At 39.3% G+C, this 19,007-nt stretch overlaps 2 protein-coding genes across 3 annotated transcripts; one reads left to right on the forward strand and one right to left on the reverse strand.

Annotated features, from left to right (window-relative positions):
• Nucleotide 1: 1 nt before the first annotated feature.
• On the reverse strand, nt 2-8,318 carry sgta (small glutamine rich tetratricopeptide repeat co-chaperone alpha). Of its 2 annotated transcripts, none has more exons than XM_058400838.1 (12): nt 8,159-8,318; nt 7,157-7,300; nt 6,963-7,066; nt 6,600-6,690; nt 6,291-6,390; nt 6,095-6,199; nt 4,938-5,076; nt 4,785-4,847; nt 4,159-4,196; nt 3,869-3,964; nt 3,673-3,764; nt 2-564 (listed from the first exon to the last, which is right to left on the reverse strand). In XM_058400838.1, exons 2-12 carry the CDS (start codon nt 7,254-7,256, stop codon nt 548-550), a joined length of 945 nt encoding a protein of 314 aa, XP_058256821.1. In that variant the 5' UTR covers nt 7,257-7,300; nt 8,159-8,318; the 3' UTR covers nt 2-547. The 2 variants fall into 2 exon arrangements, with proteins under 2 accessions (XP_058256821.1, XP_058256819.1); XM_058400836.1 differs by having other exon boundaries at nt 3,645-3,764.
• A 2,889-nt stretch (nt 8,319-11,207) lies between these two features.
• On the forward strand, nt 11,208-18,865 carry thop1 (thimet oligopeptidase 1). The gene is made up of 13 exons (XM_058401733.1): nt 11,208-11,305; nt 12,500-12,709; nt 13,525-13,673; nt 14,681-14,788; nt 14,899-15,001; nt 15,096-15,256; nt 15,673-15,808; nt 15,956-16,322; nt 17,300-17,501; nt 17,602-17,788; nt 17,910-18,038; nt 18,148-18,284; nt 18,370-18,865. Exons 1-13 carry the CDS (start codon nt 11,290-11,292, stop codon nt 18,529-18,531), a joined length of 2,067 nt encoding a protein of 688 aa, XP_058257716.1. The 5' UTR covers nt 11,208-11,289; the 3' UTR covers nt 18,532-18,865.
• Nucleotides 18,866-19,007: the final 142 nt, after the last annotated feature.

Genomic DNA, 19,007 nt, shown 5'->3' on the forward strand with positions numbered 1-19,007 from the left:
ATTAATGAAAATGGCAGCCTTTAATTAAAAGGAAAACAAAAAGCTCACAGCATGACCTTTGGCAAAACATTCTGCAGCACTCCTGTAGATTCCTATGGATCACATTAATCATATCCTACTTGAAATGTGACATTTAATTTCCATATCAACATTGTACATATCTCTTACAAACTCTTCTGCTCACATAAAGACAGCTTGTTACTGCAGAATGGAAACCATTTTGTTTCGATCCAGTCCATAATGCAGTGATGACTCCATTAGAATGTATTAGTTACACAGAAATGATGATAATAATAATAAACCAGGGTGATGTTTTTGTACATCTATACAGGTTTTTTTTTTTTTTTCAGCAACTAGGTGGCCAAATACAACCTAAAAATTTTGGCTACATTGGTTTCTTCAAAAGACAGGCAATGCAGGGAGGACGACGGCTGCACGTGCATGCGCTCCACGTGATGTCGAATTGGTTTAGTCCCTGGAGTTGTAAATATTATAGATCTTAAAAAGAAGATAGAAAGAAAGAGCGAGCCAGCCTTCTCCGTGTTCCTTATGGTGAATCTTCATCTATTGTAGAGAAGAAGAAAAAAAGAAGTTGTTTTTGATTCAATTATATATAGTTATAAGTGAATGCTTAAAACAGTATCATGTGGCAACTGTACGTGTGTTTGTTTCATAAAATGCATTGTAATAATGTAATCAATTACTTTTGTAAGATCCTATAAAATATAAGATGCTATTCTTTTGTTGGTTATTAACATCATTTCATTTCTTAAAATCTCCTACATGTTTACGATTGTGATGCACACTCATGACCATCAAAAAGGTAATTATGCACACTTGACTTTTTACTATTATATATTATTTGCAAAAGTTCCTATTCATCAGTTTCTGGTCCTCTGATCAACTGCAGTTTCCTTCCCAGTTTACAGTTACGTCAGATCTACAGGGAATAAAGCAGCACTTTTTCCCTTTGAATAAGTTACACTATACATAGAAGTATTTGTTTTAGATCAATCAACATACAGCCATACACTGATCAGGCATAACATTATGAGCAAAGATGAAGTGAATACCACCGATTATCTCCTCATCATGGCACCTGTTAGTGGGTGGGATATATTAGGCAGGAAGTGAAAGTTTTGTCCTCAAAGTTGATGTGTTAGAAGCAGGAAAAATGGACAAGCATAAGGATTTGAACGAGTTTGACAAGGGCCAAATTGTGATGGCTAGATGACTGGACCAGAGCATCTTCAGAACTGCAGCACTTGTGGGGTTATCCCGATCTGCAGTGGTCAGTATCTATCAAATGTGGTGAACCGGCGACAGGGTCATGGGCGGCCAAGGCTCACTGATGCACCTGGAGAGTGAAGGCTGGCCCGTGTGATCCGATCCAACAGACGAGCTACAGTTGCTCAAATTGCTGAAGAAGTTAATGCTGGTTCTGAGAGAAAGATGTCAGAATACACAGTGCATAATGGATTAGGGCTGTTTTGGCATCAAAGGGGGGGCCAACACAACATCAGGCAGGTGGTCATAATGTTATGCCTGAGCAGTGTAGCATTGATTATAGGATGCTTGCATGATGCTAACAAAAGACAAACATGGAGGTGTCAATGTTTTTCCTCCCCCACTTTGTTGAACGCACCAGTGGAAGAAAATAACTGACCTGTGGATTACAACAATGAATGCACCGACTGGAATTATTAGAAACATTAACCATTTACAGTTACCTAGTTTCAAAACCGTTACCTGTAAATCATAAAATCATCACCAGAGCCAGAGTACCTTCCCTGATGGTCTTTATAACTTGATAGAATAACACATGGTGGTGCTCAGTCCATACACTGGCTCGGGGTATTTGTGCTGCTTCAGGCTACTGTGCTGTACATTCAGCAGTCAGGATACTGTTTAGTATTCAGTTTGCTCTCCTAATCAGCAGTCACATACATGCTCGACTTATTTTACTGAGGAGATGTTCCGTTTAGGCTCAAGGGCATTTCCCTTTACTTCTACATACTTTCCTCATTCCATTACTCTAATGCAAGTTAATCTTTGTCTAATCTGTCAAATGTTCCTTAGCACTACATTTGCATCAGAAACCCCCTTATTTTACCCTATAATGCTACACATCCTAAAAACCCCTCACTAATGTCAGACACAAGTATAAATATAGCTAGCTCCAGAATAATTAGCACTCTTGGTAAAGACTTTGTGGTTAATTAGAGTACTCTCACACTAAAATTATAACAAATGTTTTTATCTGAAATATATACTTCAAAAATGCAAAAGAACAAATATGCAATATTTAAGTGGTCAGTATCCATCAAAAGTGGTCCAAGGAAGGTACAGTGGTGAACCGGGGTCATGGGCGGCCAAGGCTCACTGATGCACGTGGGGAGCGAAGGCTGGCCCACATGATCCGATCCAACAGGCGAGCTATTGTTTTTTTTGCTGAACAAGTTAATGCTGGTTCTGATAGAAAGGTTTTAGTAGGTTTAATACACAGTGCATCGCTGTTTGGTCTGTGGCTATGCAACAATGTGCACGTGAGCATCAGAACTGGACCATGGAGCAATAGAATAAGGTGACCTGGTCTGATGAATCACGTTTTCTTGTACATCACATGGATGGCCGGGCGCGTGTGCGTCGCTTACATGGGGAACACATGGCACCAGGATGCACTATGGGATGAAGGCAAGTATGACACGTACCACCAACCTAAGCATTGCATTCAGCAGGATAATGCGCCGTGCCACAGAGCAAAAAAGGTTCAGGAATGGTTTGATGACCACAGCAATGAGTTTGAGATGTTGACTTGGTCTCCAAATTTCCCAGATCTCAATCCTTCGAACATCTGTGGGATGTACTGAACAAACAAGTACATGGAGGCCCCACCACACAACTTACAGGACTTGGATCTGCTGCTAACAACTTGGTGCCAGATACCACAGCATACCTTCAGGGATCTAGTGGAGTCCATGCCTCGATGGGTCAGGGCCGTTTTGGCAGCAAAAGGGGGACCAACTCAATATTAGTGTATAAAGTGTGCTTTGCCAACAAACACTTACTGTTACATCTAGTAGAAAATGTCTGATGTGGTGCTGTTTGCCCTAACCCTGTTTTCCAAAAACAGGGTTAGGGCAAACCTTGTTAGGATACGTAGCATTGTGCGCTATTTGAAGTACCACAGAATTTTAATTGAATCATCTGGTTGCCTTGAAGCTAGGTGTGGCTGGATTTTCCAGCAGCACAATGATGCAAAACATCCAAATCATTTTTGCGTGATGACTGAATCAAGCCTGATGTCCGCGGACCTGTATAAACCTGTGGTATAAGCTGAAAAAGTAAACGCTATACAAGAGCAACTAAGACCCTGGAGAATGTGGAGATATTCTCTATTGAGAGTTCTCAGATTCAGTGCTCTTTATTCTCCAATATCATCAAGCATTATATAAATTATTTATATTTTTTCTTAACTTCCTTCAAATATAATTACTTTAATTACATGTTAGCTTCAGTGGGAGAGGCAGCTAATTAACCACAAAGATATTTTTTGGTAATAATTTTCTCTAGACTGACAATTATGGAGCTGACTATATGCACTAGTCCTTCGAAAAAAAGAAATCACAATCAGAAATTCTAACCGCTTCAAGTGTCATTGTTCTTCATTACTTGCACTTGGGGGGCGGCTCCGGATTTGACTCCTTAACTGCTCGATGAGCTCAGGGTTCTGCTGTTGCATTTGCTGTGCAAACTGCTGGCCACTGTGCAAGAAAAGAAACATCTAACTAAATATAAAAGACACATCTAACTGTACATGATCAATTAAGTGTGTTTGCTTAGAAAAGTAGAGGCATGCAATCTTTACGCTTGAATAAGGCCTGATATGTCGTTTGGCGGTCCGGGGGTTGGGGCTGCAGTGCTACCCATAGGCCCATACGCTCCAGACATCATTCCTGACACCCTGAAGAGATCACCAATAAGAAACATTATAAATATTGCATCAGAATGAATATTACTCTGATGTAAGCACATAATAATAGCACTAATCATAATTGCAATGTTGTAATCTATTCCAACACTACTTAAATGTCTGTTCTGCAATACTGATAATGATCAATGTCCCACAAGGAAATAAATACAAATCATCATACTTACAGTTGTTGTACTTGTGGGTTATTCATCAGGTTAGAAGCCTGAAAGACAAAACAAAAAACATCATTAATTTTTATCAACCTGCCATACACTATATGGCCAAAGGTTTGCAGACACCTGTCCATCACACCGATATGTGGTGCTTCCCCATACTGTTGTCACAATGTTTGAAGCACAAAATTGTATAGGACATGTTTTGTATGACGTATCATTACAATTGGCCTGACGCAAACCTGTTACAAAATGACAATGCCCCTGTGCACAAACCAAGCACCATAAAGGACATGGAAGTGTCCTGCACAGACCCCTGACCTTAGCCCCCATGAACACCTTTGGTATGAACCAGAAAACCAACTGCATCCCAGTCCAAATTCTCACGGTCACACTACATTTACAGCATTTGGCACACACACATGTCCAGAGTGACGTACAAAAGTGCTTCGAAGTCCATCAATGAATACATTACCTCTGGTTCAGTAGGTCACAGTTAGGATACCATCAGCCTAAAAACTAATGTGTTTTTTGGTTGGGGCAAAAGTAAAGGAATTTACACTGGAATAGGATGTTTAAAAGCACAAGGGTGTCCACAAACTATACGTTGTAATTCTCAATGAGGCATGAATACTCACCATGCTCATGAAACCTGGATTACTGAGCAAACCAGCAAGGTCAACTCCACCCATCCCACCTGTCTGCAAGACAGAAAATTAACAAGACAGTGAAATAAACAGTCTGTTCCCTTTCCCAGTAAATGACTGGAATCAGCAGTTATGAGAACTCACTGGGCTTGGTGTTTCTTTCATTTTTTGCTCAGCAATTTTCAAATTTGTTTTGTACATTTCATTCTCAGGGTCCAGTTCCAGGGCTTTCTTGTAGTAGCCCACAGCCTCGTTGTGTTTGTTCAAACTGGACAGTGCCAGCCTGTTTATGAGATGAAAACAGAACAGATCTTAGTACATTAATATCACATATGACAAATATTCAGTTCAGTTGAATTAATTACAGAATTAATAAAATGATGTATGTATGCTGTAATAAACATGATCATCTCTGAATAAAACATTTTAACACTGAAACTACCCTCACACAGGGGTATTTGGAAAACTATTTTTACTGAACACAAGTGGTCTCATTTATGCTACAAGAGCAAAATAACGGTGCCATGATGAGGAGATAATCAGTCTTATTCACTTCACCTGGCAGTGCTCATAATGTTATGCCTGATTGATGTACGTATAAGATGACAATGTAAATATGGTGTATATGTATATGTGACAACTGACATGCTCCACAACATAACCTACAAAAGAAGACAGTGTGTGCCTGTGCAAGCTGAGCTGCATTACTAAAAGATAAAGCACACTCCACACGCAGGAGACACTATTTTACTGGTTAACGGTCACTTTGATATTTACACATGTTCTGTGAGCTTTGCATTTTATGAAGTTTTGTAGGTGACATTAAATGTAAAGTAGCTGTGCCAGGAACACAGGACTGAGCCGGGAAGCCAATATTATAATATCGCTCTCCAAACATATCTAAATAGCCCCACACATCAATTTGAGAAAGATGATCAAGTTTAAAGGTAAGCGCTAATTTTCCAGAACAACTTCAGGACATTAGAAAAGTTATTGTAATGCTACTTAAATGTTAACTGACAAAAGTGCATTTTAACAAGTTTTGACATTTTAACAAGGTTGTAATAACCTGTAACACAGACGATACGATCTGTGACTAACCATGAAACCGTATGAATTGATTTAATAATGCTCCAGAACATGATTAGAAACATGCAGTTTACTGGAGCCATGATTTGCATTATCTTTGGCAAGCACTGCAAATGCAAAAATTATTCAAAAATAAAACAACCTAACAACTCAGTTCCATGTAAATAAATAGCTAATCATATTTAGTCATTTCCAATGACTTGTTATCTTACCCCATTCGTCCATATGCTTTACTGTAGTTGGGATCAATGCTGATTGCACGCTCACAATCTTGAACGGCTCCGGCGTAGTTACCGAGTTTGCTGTATGCAGCGGCTCTACGGACCACAAAACAAGCACCAGCCTTTATATACAGAATATAATTCGATTTATACTGATATTAGTTTTTGAATAAACGTGAGGCATTACCTATTGCAAAAGTAAACTGCATTCTGTGGGTTAATCTGAATGGCTTTTGAGTAGAATTCCACCGCTGCACTGAAGTTTTCCACCTTCATTTGCTCATTACCTGTATTAAATTTTATTAGTTACCAGAATTTACTATTTATAGCATAAAGCTATATACATATAGCATTATATTTATATATAACAACATAACCCTTTGTTCCAACACTTACTACTCTTTAATGTTTCTAAAATCTATGTTGTAACGCTTCCTAACATATCCAACATTCAGGTAAATAAATAACCATGTAACATCAGATGTTATATCCATACCATCACTTTTCAGTTGTTCTGCCTCTGCTAGTTGATCCTCTGTAGGGGAACTGCTGGCTGAAGTGACTTTAACCTGAGGCGTATTTGCTACCTGCAAAATAACATTTAGGTCATAAATGAACTTTACCAAGCTGAATTTCTAAGATGGCTCAGTGTATGCTGTATAGCCAAAAGTTTACAGACACCTGAAAATCACACCCCATTCCTGATTTAGTAATCACTTTGCCATTATAATAACCTCGACTCATCTGGGAAGCCTTTCCATTAAATTTAACTCAACCATAAGAGTGGTCGCACTGGCTATAGCTTATGGGTGTGATTGTCATGTGTTCACAGGCTTTTTAGCTATATAGTGTATATTACCTTGACGGTTGCTGCTGCAAATAATTCTGGCAAGGTCTCAGAAACTGCTAAACTCTGGTCCTCAGTTGAGACGCCAAATGCGGTCTCCAGACACTGGATGGCAACTGGAAAGCAATTTTCAGGAGCGATTACACATCAGTGTTACAACCATAATATAAAAAAATAAACATATGCCTCTTCCAGGGTGGGTGTACCTTCTAGACTTTCTTGAGCATCTGATGACAAGCCCCCAGACGTTAGCTGGTCGTGGAGGAACTGAATAATGGAGTACGCAAGACGCTTTGTATCTGTCATCGTTGGTTGGAGGTTAGGACCTCTCCAGGTATTTATATGGATAACTGAAAGGCAAACAAAGGGCAAATGAATAGACAGTACTCAAACAACGTTAAGAATACGTTATAACAATCTTGAACTAGAACACTCAAGCTGCAATTACTGATTATTGTGCTCCGAGACACACAGCGACTTATAATCCTGACCACAGGAGTGACCACGCTTTTCCTGGAGATCTGATGAGTCTAATCGTGGTCATCAACAGGTTTTCCAGCAAGTTTTTGATGTCAGGGCTTGCATTGATCACTTCACAGTCTTATTATCAAAGCCTCTCTGAGGTGAAATTGTTTGTTTTAGACCAAATTCAAGTAAAAAATCAATACTCCACTTTGCTACAGACTTTCACACCTACATGTGATCTACACTGTCCTCATATCATTATTAGCGACCAAGGCTAATCCATGGCTAATCTGCTAGCTAAATAACAAATTCCACCAAAGCCTGATTGCATTTAAAGCACTGTCCTGTTCGTGTCTGAGGAACTGAATGTACAGGAATGCAACAACAACTGCTGCTGATTCGTGTGATCTGACCTCACAGGGAAGTGAGGTCTAGGAATGTTCTCGTAAACACGGCTAGTTTCGATACTGTGTGGCCAAACACAATGCTAGATCTCTAGCACAGCTAAAAGCTACCAATAATAGGATATTCCCTTTTATCTTAACGGCAGCGTACACAATCAGATAAACGCAGCTAGCGTTATGTAGCTAGCAAACCTGCCACAGCTGCACCTCCTTGTTAGGCAACTAGCATTGTTGCTAGCCGGCTAGCGACCTTTATCTTCGTTGTTAGCCACCAAAAAAAACAAAGACTATTAACACTTATAACAACAGGCGTCATAAGGAAGTTTACACATAACTTACACTGTGGTGATTTGGCTTTAGAAGTGAATGACACGTCTGAGCGCTTAGCACGGGTTTATAAAGCTTACACTGCACTACTCACTACCGTCCCACTTCACGAGCACTTCTCCGCTGGTTCGCTGTGATGCGCGAGCTGGCCCGGCCGCACGTAACCCCGCCCCACTTTAGTGAGACGTCATCACGCTGGTCTGCCTTTTCTTCAAACAACAGACTGGTGTAATTACCGCCACCTCCTGATATGGCGTGTACACTAAACAACAAGAATAATTCTATAATTCTAATTCTTATTAGGCAACTGGAGGTTTTTGTTCATGTAGCATTAGTGAGATCAGATACTGATTTTGGGTAGTTTTAGTTCATCACAAAAGTACTCAGTGTGGTTGAGGTCTCTCTATATTGCCAAAAGTTTTGGGACACCCATCCAAATCATTGACTTCAGGGGTTAGGCTTGGCCCCTTAGTTCCAGTGAAAGGAACACTTAATGATTCAGTATACCAAGACATTTTGGACAATTTCATTCATAAGACAATTTCTCCCAACTTTGTGGGAACAGTTTGGGGATGGAACCCCTTCCTGTTCCAACATGACTGCACACCAGTGCACAAAGCAAGGTCCATAAAGACATTGATGAGCGAGTTTGGTGTGGAGTCCTGACCTCAACCCGATAGCACACCTTTAGGACTGGGACATCTGCCTTTACATGCACATGAATTTAAAATTGAGTTGGCCCGCCCTTTGCAGCTATAACAACTTCAACTCTTCTGGGAATGCTTTCCACAAGGTTTAGGAGTGTGTTTATGGGAATTTTTGACCATTCCTCTAGAAGCGCATTTGTGAGGTCAGGCACTGATGTTGGACGAGATGGTCTAGCTCGCAGTCTCTGCTCTAATTCATTCTGAAGGTGTTCTATCGGGTTGAGGTCAGGACTCTGAAGTTCCTCCACACTAAACTTGCTCATCCATATCTTTATGGACCTTGCTTTGTGCACTGATGTGCAGTCATGAACAAGAAGGGGTCATCCCCAAACTGTTCTCACAAAGCATGAAATTGCCCAAAATGTCTTGGTATGCTGAAGCATTAAGAGTTCCTTTCACTGGAACTAAGGGGCCAAGCCCAACCCCTGAATTCAATGATTAGAAAGGGTGTCCCAAAACTTTTGCCAATGTAGCGTATATGATTCCACAGTACACACGAAGTAGTGCACTACAGTCAGTGTTGGGCAGTAACTAGTTACATGTAACGGCGTTACGTAACTTAATTACAAAATAAATGTAACAGTAGCTCGTTACAGTTACTTAGAAAAATATGTAATTAAATTACAGTTACTTATGAAAATGTTAAAGATTACAAATAGAGTAACATCTGAATATTTTCTTTTAAAAACTAGGATATGTTGAATGATATTAATTTGTTGTTAGAGTTTGTTAAAGCGGTGCTATTCTGATGATTTTGATTGGTTCTCTGGTTTGAATTTGCGGCGCGTCTGCCAATTAAGTTAATCCACATTGGCTCGGAAAGCTTTAGGCTACTACACTGTCTGAGAGTTACCACCATGGCGAGTGATAAAAATGCATTTCAGTCCTGGAAATTTAAAAATAATTTCATCCTGAAATCCAATAAGGGCGCAAATATAACAGTTCAGTGCAAAATTTGTTTGCCGGCTGTTAAAATGCTTTCGACATCAAAGGCTTCAATGTTGAACCTGAGGAAGCATCTGCAGGTATGGAACCTAGCCTTTCTTTATTTTATAATATATTTAAAATGTAAAATGTGTCATTACTGTGAGTGTACAGAAATAAAAACAGACCCTTTAGTTTCGAATGATATATTACTCGTTTCTGTATAATAAAAAGTGACGGAGTGGTCAGTCGATTGACTGACTGCTATGTGGAAAAAAATCCACTAAAACGCGCCTGCGCGTTCATCGAGCCCATAGTGTACTCAAGACCTGTATTCAAAACATTCCGAACAAATTAGCTAGTCTGCTAGCCATGGACGTCGCTAGGCCATTTTAAAGCCCCTCTAACATATTCTACTCAGCCCCCTAAAATTCTGCGATTGTCCATACTCTGTACACGAATAAGTGATCGCCTAAGTCCCCTTTAAATTTCATATGACAACTTCGGCTCCTCCCCGTCTTTCAGCGCGTTGTTCAATCCGCAAACCGCGACGTCACAGAGCGAGGATCAGAGGACGTGTGTGTGTGTGTGTGTGTGTGATCAGGAAGACTCGTATTTGGCTTGTTCAGTACTCAAATGTTATACACATCTATGCAATACAGTGGAATGCTGCAATAAGTTTACCATCCTACCCTGTTACTCAAACCATTATTTTATTTATTTAATTATTTAATTATTTATTATTTTTACTATTATACCCTCATTGGGGGCTGAGCCCCCCTTAAATGAAAATCCTAAAATCGTCCCTGCTGCTAGCTGCCTTTACCAGACATACTTCTTTTTTATGAACCCTATGACAGAAAATATATAGCTCACACTTTTCCTCCTTGAAAATGTGTTGGTAATGTCAGATGTAATATAACTTGTATGCACTGTAGCATACATTATGATGACTCTTTTCAGATTATGTTTTTTTTTTTTCCAAGGCATTGTTACTTGCCAGTGTGTCCTGTCATAGCTATGCAAAGATTTGATTCCTAAAACAGTATTAAACTATTTTTGTTATGAAGTCTGGTTTTGTGGTGGCTGTGCTTAAAATTAAATTAATATAATCTTAATTCAAGTGATGAAAGATATAAAATTCTAACAGTAAACAGAGTTGAGTACCACTGTAAGGTTAACCCAGCATGCTATAAATGTTTGGAAATGATTTAGTTGACAATATCCGTTAGAAACTTAAAAGTAATCAAATGTAATCAGTTACTTTACTTTTATAAAGTAATTGAAAAGTTACACTACTTATTACATTTTAAACAGAGTAACTTGTAACCTATTACATTTCCAAAGTAACCTACCCAGCGCTGACTACGGTACGCAAACGCTGTATGATTGATGTATACGTGTTCCAATCAGAGCGCTAGCTCGGGAAGTGGGCAGGGCTTGTCTTTGTATTGAACTTGAGCACGCTGACAGTGCAGCATCTCAGGGTGTTTTAGCTTATAAACCGTGTGAATGATGGCACCTACAGGTGAGTAACCCAGCTGCGGTTTTAATTATATTCTTGATGTGATTATAAGAATAGGCCAGTTGAGGTGTGGGTCACTACGACAGAAACTGGCGAAGAGTTCCGTAGAGCAGCCGGCGTGTCAGTGCAGTCGTTTCACCTGCTACCGAGTTAGCCATCGGCTAGTTAGCTTAGCATTAGCGTCACCTTAGTACAGTACAATACAACTGCTGCTGAGGAAACGGATATCGGGGCTTTGTTAGTACATTTTAACCACACTCTAAGTAGGTTACAAAACAATTTCTAGCTTCAATTATCCAGTAAACACGCTGCATAGCCATTCATCTTTATCCGGGATTGAGTTGTTAGCAAAGCGGCATGACCTATAGCCTATAGCAAACATAACACTATGTAACACGATTTTTGTTCCTGGGAGTGAATGACATTTTCCAGTTACTCTTGAAGGAAAATGATAAATAGCCATTAAGCCCCTTGAAGTTTGGGTTTGGGTTTTTAAGAGAGCGAAAACCTCAAAATTTTGCCCATTTTACTAAAAAAAAAAAAAAAAAAACTGCTCAAAACTAACCCAAACTTTCATGGCTAAAATGGGTTTTTTCCTCTTTATTTGGAGAATGGGGAAATAACACTTATTTTCCAGGAACAAGAAAAAAAGTAACAATTTGTTGCATAGTGTAGTCACTCTTTTAGTAATATTTCACCTCACTGCATCTACTCCTTATATAAAAAGGGTTTTTAAGCACCTTAACATTTATACAGAAGTTTAAATAGTTTTTTTTTAATTAATTTTTTAGGTAGATCTTATTTCCCAGTCACATTTGTGTGTTAATTTATTTAAAAAAAGTATTCTTTTATAATCGTAAAATCATAATCCATCCAGTCCTAACAAAGAAAAACTTCACCACGAAAATTTCACTCAAGTATTTTGTCTTGCCTGTAGTGATTTTGGTGCTGTATGTTTGTTATTCCTTTGTTTTTGGAGTGGTATTAAATAAACCAAAAAAAATTAAACACTCAGATCAGACTGAAAAAACAAGCGTAATCATGTTCGCCCTGCATTATTATCCTTTTTTAGTTACATTCTAATGAATGTGAGTTTTTGTTCTATTTACCGATTCATTTTTCACCAAATGTTTTCAGTGAATGCTTTTTGGATTGGTACTGCTGTTTACGTTCAAGTAAAACATTGTTGTTGTTCAGGTCAAGTGGAATTTGGTGACGCTGACCATAAAGTATGTGCAGTAAATCGACTGCGCTGGGATCTTAAACCAGATGAGATTCATCAACTTACGGATGAGCTCATTGCCAAGACCAAGAAAGTGTACGACAATGTCGGGGCTTTGGACCTGGCCAGTGTCAGTTATGAGAACACGCTGAAGGCCCTTGCGGATGTAGAGGTGGAGTACACAGGTAATCGTTCAGCTTTTATTGCAGTTTATTGTCCTCCAATTCTTTAACAGCTACATTTCTTCACTTCACAATGCCGCTTGACCCAGACTGCCCATAACCAAGACCCTGTTCTTAATAAGGCTTTCGGTATCCCGTGAACATGAACATGCACTCAAGAAAATGATTTCACACAGCGAGCTTGATTTAAAACAAAGTTGCATATCAGATTTTTAGTCACTATTGTAGTGCTGAAAAACGGCTGATTCAGCAGGAGAGCTGTATGCAGAGGTGTACACCGTTCAGCACTTTTTACATAAAGCCTGGCTGACCAAGCCGCTCACAACAATGCTTTGTGACATTACGTTTTTAAAAAAGCAGAGGCACTGCAAAGTTTAGATTTCAGACTGTTATGTCACAGATTGCAGCGTATCACAGTACTTTCTTTTAATCACAAATTTATTAATTATTACTCATAACCACTACAGTGAAACTACTGTTATAAAATATAATAAACTTGTTAGGAAGCTTTACCTCAGCCTTCAGTTGTTGTTTTTCCAAGCTATATAAAATGCAATCTCATTTGTGGATGTTTAGTTTTCAAACAGTAGGAGAGCACACCTCAAATTTTTTTTTTTAATATTTATTAATTTATTTTTTTGAGACTTGATCATCTGTACCAGTAAATAATAACATCCATGCTTTAACAGCTACGGATTTCCTTTGCAAGATGTAATGTTTAATCCTTTGACGTGACATTAAACGTCTCCCCACTGCTGTAAGATCAGCGTCTAAAACCCGCTCACTTGTTTCTGCTTTGTTTTTTTTTTTTCCTCCAGTCCAGCGGAACATGTTGGATTTCCCTCAGCATGTGTCCCCCTGTAAGGACGTGCGCACGGCCAGCACCGAAGCCGACAAGAAGCTCTCCGAGTTCGATGTAGAGATGAGCATGAGGGAGGATGTGTACCAGAGGATTGTTGCTCTTCAGGTTGGTTCTCTGACTCTCTGCTGCTGTAGTAGTCCAAAGATTTGGCTTAATCAGGAACTGAATTACTTGTGTAACATGTGGCTTCATGGAAAACATAGTGCGGTGTCAATGATGCTTTAAATAGATAAAGCAAGCTTATTCTAGATAATTTTGGATTTGATTGATTGATTATAAGCTGTAGTTGAGTGCAAAAGTTTGTATATCTTTATAGTGCAAGGACAAATTTCATTTAATATAGCAAGACAATTAGTGCTGTAGGGTTTCTACATGAATAGTGAATGTTAAAGAACAATACATGATGGTGCATGCTGTTACAGGAAAATAATCGTGACTCAATGTGATGTGAAATGGAGGTATTGTTTATAGTTTAAGATAAAATACACTATATAGTGTAATAGTGCAATATAGTGTATTTAGTTAGAAGAAAATAAACTGGTGGTTAATTGTTTTTAAACCACAAGAATTTTACCACATTAATTTCTACAGCACTGTGGTAAAATATATTAATAATGGAAGAGGAAAAAATACAAAATGACAAAATATTTGTCTTCTCTTTTTGTGCTTGGCTCACTTTGCTCTTTCTTATTGAAGGACCTCTGACCTTTTTCTAATGCATGAAAACCTTTTTTCACTGCTAACACTGGAGATTTGATGTCTCCTTACCGAATTCTTCACCATTTCAAGTGTAATGTTTATATTTGTTAAATAACCTAAGAAAAAATGGGTGGAAAAAAAGTGTTGAGATTATGTGACTCTTCACACAGCTCCCTGTAAATAAGTAGTCCCAGGCATAGAGACTCGGGTGGCCATGCCAAAAATCTAGCCTTTTCTGTTGCATTTGCCTTAATCCTGTATTTGTTTGTTGTCATTGGAGTTGTCATTATTTTATGTAGAGACATTATCCTAAAAAAAGGCAAATGAATTTTTCCCCCATTAAAAAAAAAAACAACTTTTGCCCTTATTACAATTCTTTTCATTTAATCACATATGAAACCTTGTTTTCTCAGGAGAAACTACAGGAGGAGAGTCTTACCCCCGAGGCTAAGAGATACATGGAAAGACTCATCACGCTGGGAAAGAGAAATGGGCTCCATCTTCCTAAGGAGACACAAGAGGTCTGATATTACGACATTAATCATTCTCCAAATACGCTTCTTACTATTTAAACGAGTAAGAACCAGCAAAGCAAATGTATCGCTTGAAGGGCTTATATTTCCTGTAACAGGAGGTCAAGAAGATCAAGAAGAAACTGAGCACTCAGTGTATTGATTTCAACAAGCATTTGAACGAGGACACCACTAATCTCTGTTTCACCCGCGAGGAGCTGGGTGCGTATGAAGCTGCATGACTTTCTCGTCTCAGCTGCTGCTGTTGCATCTGACCTTGTAACATGCTTAACTTTCTTAACGGTCTTTATCATAGGTGGCCTTCCTGAGGATTTTCTCAACTCCTTGGAGAAGGATGAGGCAGGAAAGCTTAAACTCACCCTCAAATACCCTCACTACTTTCCCACCATGAAGAAATGCTACGTCCCAGAGACACGCAGGAAACTAGAGGAAGCTTTCAATTCTCGGTGTAAAGAGGTCGGAAAGCAGTTACTTCACAACATGTATAAAATTTAAAAATAAAATGTATAGCCAAATTTTAAGGCTATAATTAACTTCTGACAAGCCGTATTAGGAGAAAGCAATAAGAACGATGGCTTATTAAAATTTCATGCTACGCAAAACAACTCAGAATGGTCACATGAAAATGTTTATATTGTGTATACATACATTGTATGTCTGTGTTTTGTAAGTGCGTATGCATGTAATATAGAAACCTGTCATCGCTCTTGATAGGACAGTAAGGATTCGACCGCAGAATTCTACTAAAGAGTGTTGTGTTGGATGTAAAATTCCTTAAAGCATTTCCATTTGTTTTTACGCTGATAGACTGACAAACAAAAAATTAAACAGAAAAAAGAATCAATCTAGCTTAATCTGCACTTTGTTCACAGGAGAATTCCGCTATCCTGAAAGAGCTGGTGGAGTTACGCTCTCAGAAAAGCGCTCTGCTGGGTTTTAGCACTCATGCTGACTTTGTGCTGGAAATGAATATGTCCAAAGCTTCCAAGAAGGTTGCTACGTTTCTCGGTAGGGATGCACAATTAATTGTTTTTGAAACCATGGTTACATTTCTGGTTTCCTCAGTTAATTAAACCTAAACAACTTAAACATATTGATAGAAAATGAAAATATCTAAGCTAGAATATATTTTGAAGCTTTAACTCTCTCTATCAGAGGAGCTTGGCCGTAAGCTGAAGCCGCTGGGCGAGGAAGAGCGTGCGGTCATCATACAGCTGAAGGAGAAGGAGTGTGAGAAGAGGAAGTTGCCCTTCAACAATGAGCTTCACGCCTGGGACATGCGCTACTACATGACCCAGGTGGAGGAGACTCAGTACGCTGTGGACCAGAACCAGCTGAAAGAGTATTTCCCCATGGAGGTGGTGACCCACGGGCTTCTCGACATCTACCAGGAGCTGCTGAACCTCTCCTTCCAGCGGGTGGAGGGCGCCCCCGTGTGGCACGATGATGTCACTCTGTACTCCGTTAAGGATCGCACCACTGGTCAGGTGGTGGGCCAGTTCTACCTGGACCTTTTCCCCAGGTATGAATAAAATTCATAAGTGAGTGGATTTGGAGATACAGCATGTGCTTTTCTCATTCATGTTTATATTTGCGATTGTATCAGCTCTTTTCTTATAGTGTACAGCAGGAGTCTTCAGTGTAACACAGAAAGGGCTGCTGTGGCTGCAGGATTTCATTCCTACCGAGCAGAAGCCACATCAGATTTCACTTGGTTAATCAGTCTCCTCCAATCAGCCTGCAGCCACGACGGCCCTTTAGAGATGAGAGTAAAGACTCCTGGTGTACAGTTTGTGCAGTATATTATTAAATTGCATTTGGAAATATATAAACCACATGTAAGTTTGAATATCACAGGAAAAAGCTCATAAATACACCGAGTATGAAACTGGCCATGCAGCACAAGTGAACATTATGACCAGCCATCAGTTATCTGATCACAAACTGAACTGATGAGGCTTAAATCCATTTCGCCGTGGCACATAGCCAACCAGCTACTTGATCAAAGCATTATGTTCACTCTATCAGGATATCACTTAGCTAGCAAGGTTTTAGCCATATTTAGACATTTTATCTTTTCCTGACTCCCGCATTTTAACTGCTGCTGGCTCTTTACCCAACATGCTCTCTGCAAGAATATAGCTAAGCAAAAAATCTTCATAATTCTGTTTAAGAAATTATAAATTTGTCTTAAGGTGAGGTGTCAAAGTATGTATAGGAAATGCAACCCTATTTTAAAAACCTAAAATTAAATTTTTAAAATGTTTTGAATTTAACTTAGTGATATTAAAAGGGGTTTCTGAAACAGCCACATATTCTCATACTAGAATTTTTGCTTTTAAGAAATGCTTATAACAAAACCGTTATTGTAGTTTATAAAATCAGAGTTTGCTTAAAACCCACTGAGTTGCTGTCGCTGTTTATTCTATTATTCAGTGTGGTAATTGATTCATGGCAGCTTAATTGAAATGAATAGCCAGTTGTTCTTTCATTCCTCAGAGAGGGGAAGTATGGGCATGCTGCCTGCTTTGGCTTGCAGCCTGGTTGCCTGCTGCCTGATGGTACTAGACAGATGGCTGTGGCAGCCATGGTGGCCAACTTCAGCAAACCAACAGCTGATGCTCCCTCCCTTCTGCAGCACGATGAAGTGGAGACCTACTTTCACGAGTTTGGCCATGTCATGCACCAGCTCTGTGCACAGGTCTTATTTAAGTCTAATCTATCCTTTTTATTGTTATTTATTCGTTAAAATTTAGCTCAAAAACAAAAATCCTGAATGTTTTGCTGGTTTGTGCTTCCAGTCAGAGTTTGCCATGTTCAGCGGAACTCATGTGGAAAGGGATTTTGTGGAGGCTCCTTCTCAGATGCTGGAGAACTGGGTGTGGGAAAAGGAGCCGTTACAGCGAATGTCCAAACATTACAAGACTGGCAATCCAATTCCAGAGGAACTTCTCGAGAAACTGATCAAGTCCAGGCTTGCCAATGCTGGTAAAATATCATCTCCTAAACCTAGCCTGACCTAAAGGTCTTCCACCTGGGCTAGTTTTATTTCTTAAAATAATCCACTGCATGACAGAAACAAAATCTCAAATTTTCTGTATCTCGTAAGGTCTGTTCAACCTGAGGCAGATAGTGCTGGCTAAAGTGGATCAAGCCCTTCACACAAAAGAGGGAGTGGATCCAGCAGAGGAGTATGCCAAGCTGTGTAAGGAAATCCTGGGAATTCCAGCCACACCAGGTGAACTCTTTAACACCACATGCATTTGTGAAGAAAATCATTTTTTTCTTTCATCTAAATTTGACCACAATAAGCGGCAAGTTTAAGACAGTAGACTATTTCTCTTCAGGTACAAACATGCCAGCCACATTTGGCCACCTAGCAGGTGGATACGATGCTCAATATTACGGTTATCTCTGGAGCGAAGTCTTCTCCATGGACATGTTCTACGCTCGCTTTAAGCAGGAAGGCATCATGAACCCTAAGGTCAGTGAAACTCCCTGTAATAGCAGTTCCCTAGAATTGGACTGTTTAAACAAATAAAGAACAATGACACGTTTTTTTCTTTCAGGTGGGCCTGGATTATAGGAATTGTATTCTGAAGCCTGGTGGTTCAGAGGATGCGGCCGACATGTTGAAGAAGTTCTTGGGAAGAGAGCCCAAACAAGATGCATTCCTCTTAAGCAAAGGATTGTCAGTGGAGCTGGAGCCAGGCACACCTTGTGCTTGTTGACAAGTTACTACTACAATAGTGCTGCCAGGGCCTCACTAGGAAACATTAGTACAACACGGGCACTACGGACTGATTATACTACAATTGGTCAGAATCGACATCCTGAAATTTTGTTTTAATCATCACAGGCACGGTTACTGCTTTCTGGATTAAAACCTGTCTATCCTTTTTTTTTCTATCATGCATTCTGGTACAAAAGGAAAAAAAGGAAACGGTTATCCAAAAAGATCTAATAACCTCTGGTCACATGATCCTTCATAATGAAAGACTCACCACTGAAATCTGTTTAACTAATATTACTATTACTTGCTATAATAAAAATAAATAAATACCAGTCACCAGTGTAATGTGTTTTCATGAATGTTATTAGCTAGGGCTGGGAATCCAGGCCCACTGGGATTCAGTGTGATTTTGTTCAGTGCTGTGATGTAATTATAAAAACAAATCTCGAAACATTTCTGTTGTAAAAATGATGG

This window comes from Hemibagrus wyckioides, linkage group LG10 (assembly GCF_019097595.1).
Source record: "Hemibagrus wyckioides isolate EC202008001 linkage group LG10, SWU_Hwy_1.0, whole genome shotgun sequence".
Classification (NCBI taxonomy): Eukaryota; Metazoa; Chordata; class Actinopteri; order Siluriformes; family Bagridae; genus Hemibagrus; species Hemibagrus wyckioides.

What these genes read in the sequence shown, in the direction of transcription:
- sgta (XM_058400838.1), bottom strand. Translation starts at nt 7,256, where the DNA reads ATGACAGATACAAAGCGTCTTGCGTACTCCATTATTCAGTTCCTCCAC. An exon ending in TTGCAGCAGCAACCGTCAAG is followed by an intron (nt 6,691 to 6,962) that starts GTAATATACACT and finishes GTTATTTTGCAG; the next exon opens with GTAGCAAATACGCCTCAGGT. An exon ending in GCAGTTTACTTTTGCAATAG is followed by an intron (nt 6,200 to 6,290) that starts GTAATGCCTCAC and finishes TGTGGTCCGTAG; the next exon opens with AGCCGCTGCATACAGCAAAC.
- thop1 (XM_058401733.1), top strand. An exon ending in TTTCACCCGCGAGGAGCTGG is followed by an intron (nt 15,002 to 15,095) that starts GTGCGTATGAAG and finishes TCTTTATCATAG; the next exon opens with GTGGCCTTCCTGAGGATTTT. An exon ending in GAAGGTTGCTACGTTTCTCG is followed by an intron (nt 15,809 to 15,955) that starts GTAGGGATGCAC and finishes TCTCTCTATCAG; the next exon opens with AGGAGCTTGGCCGTAAGCTG.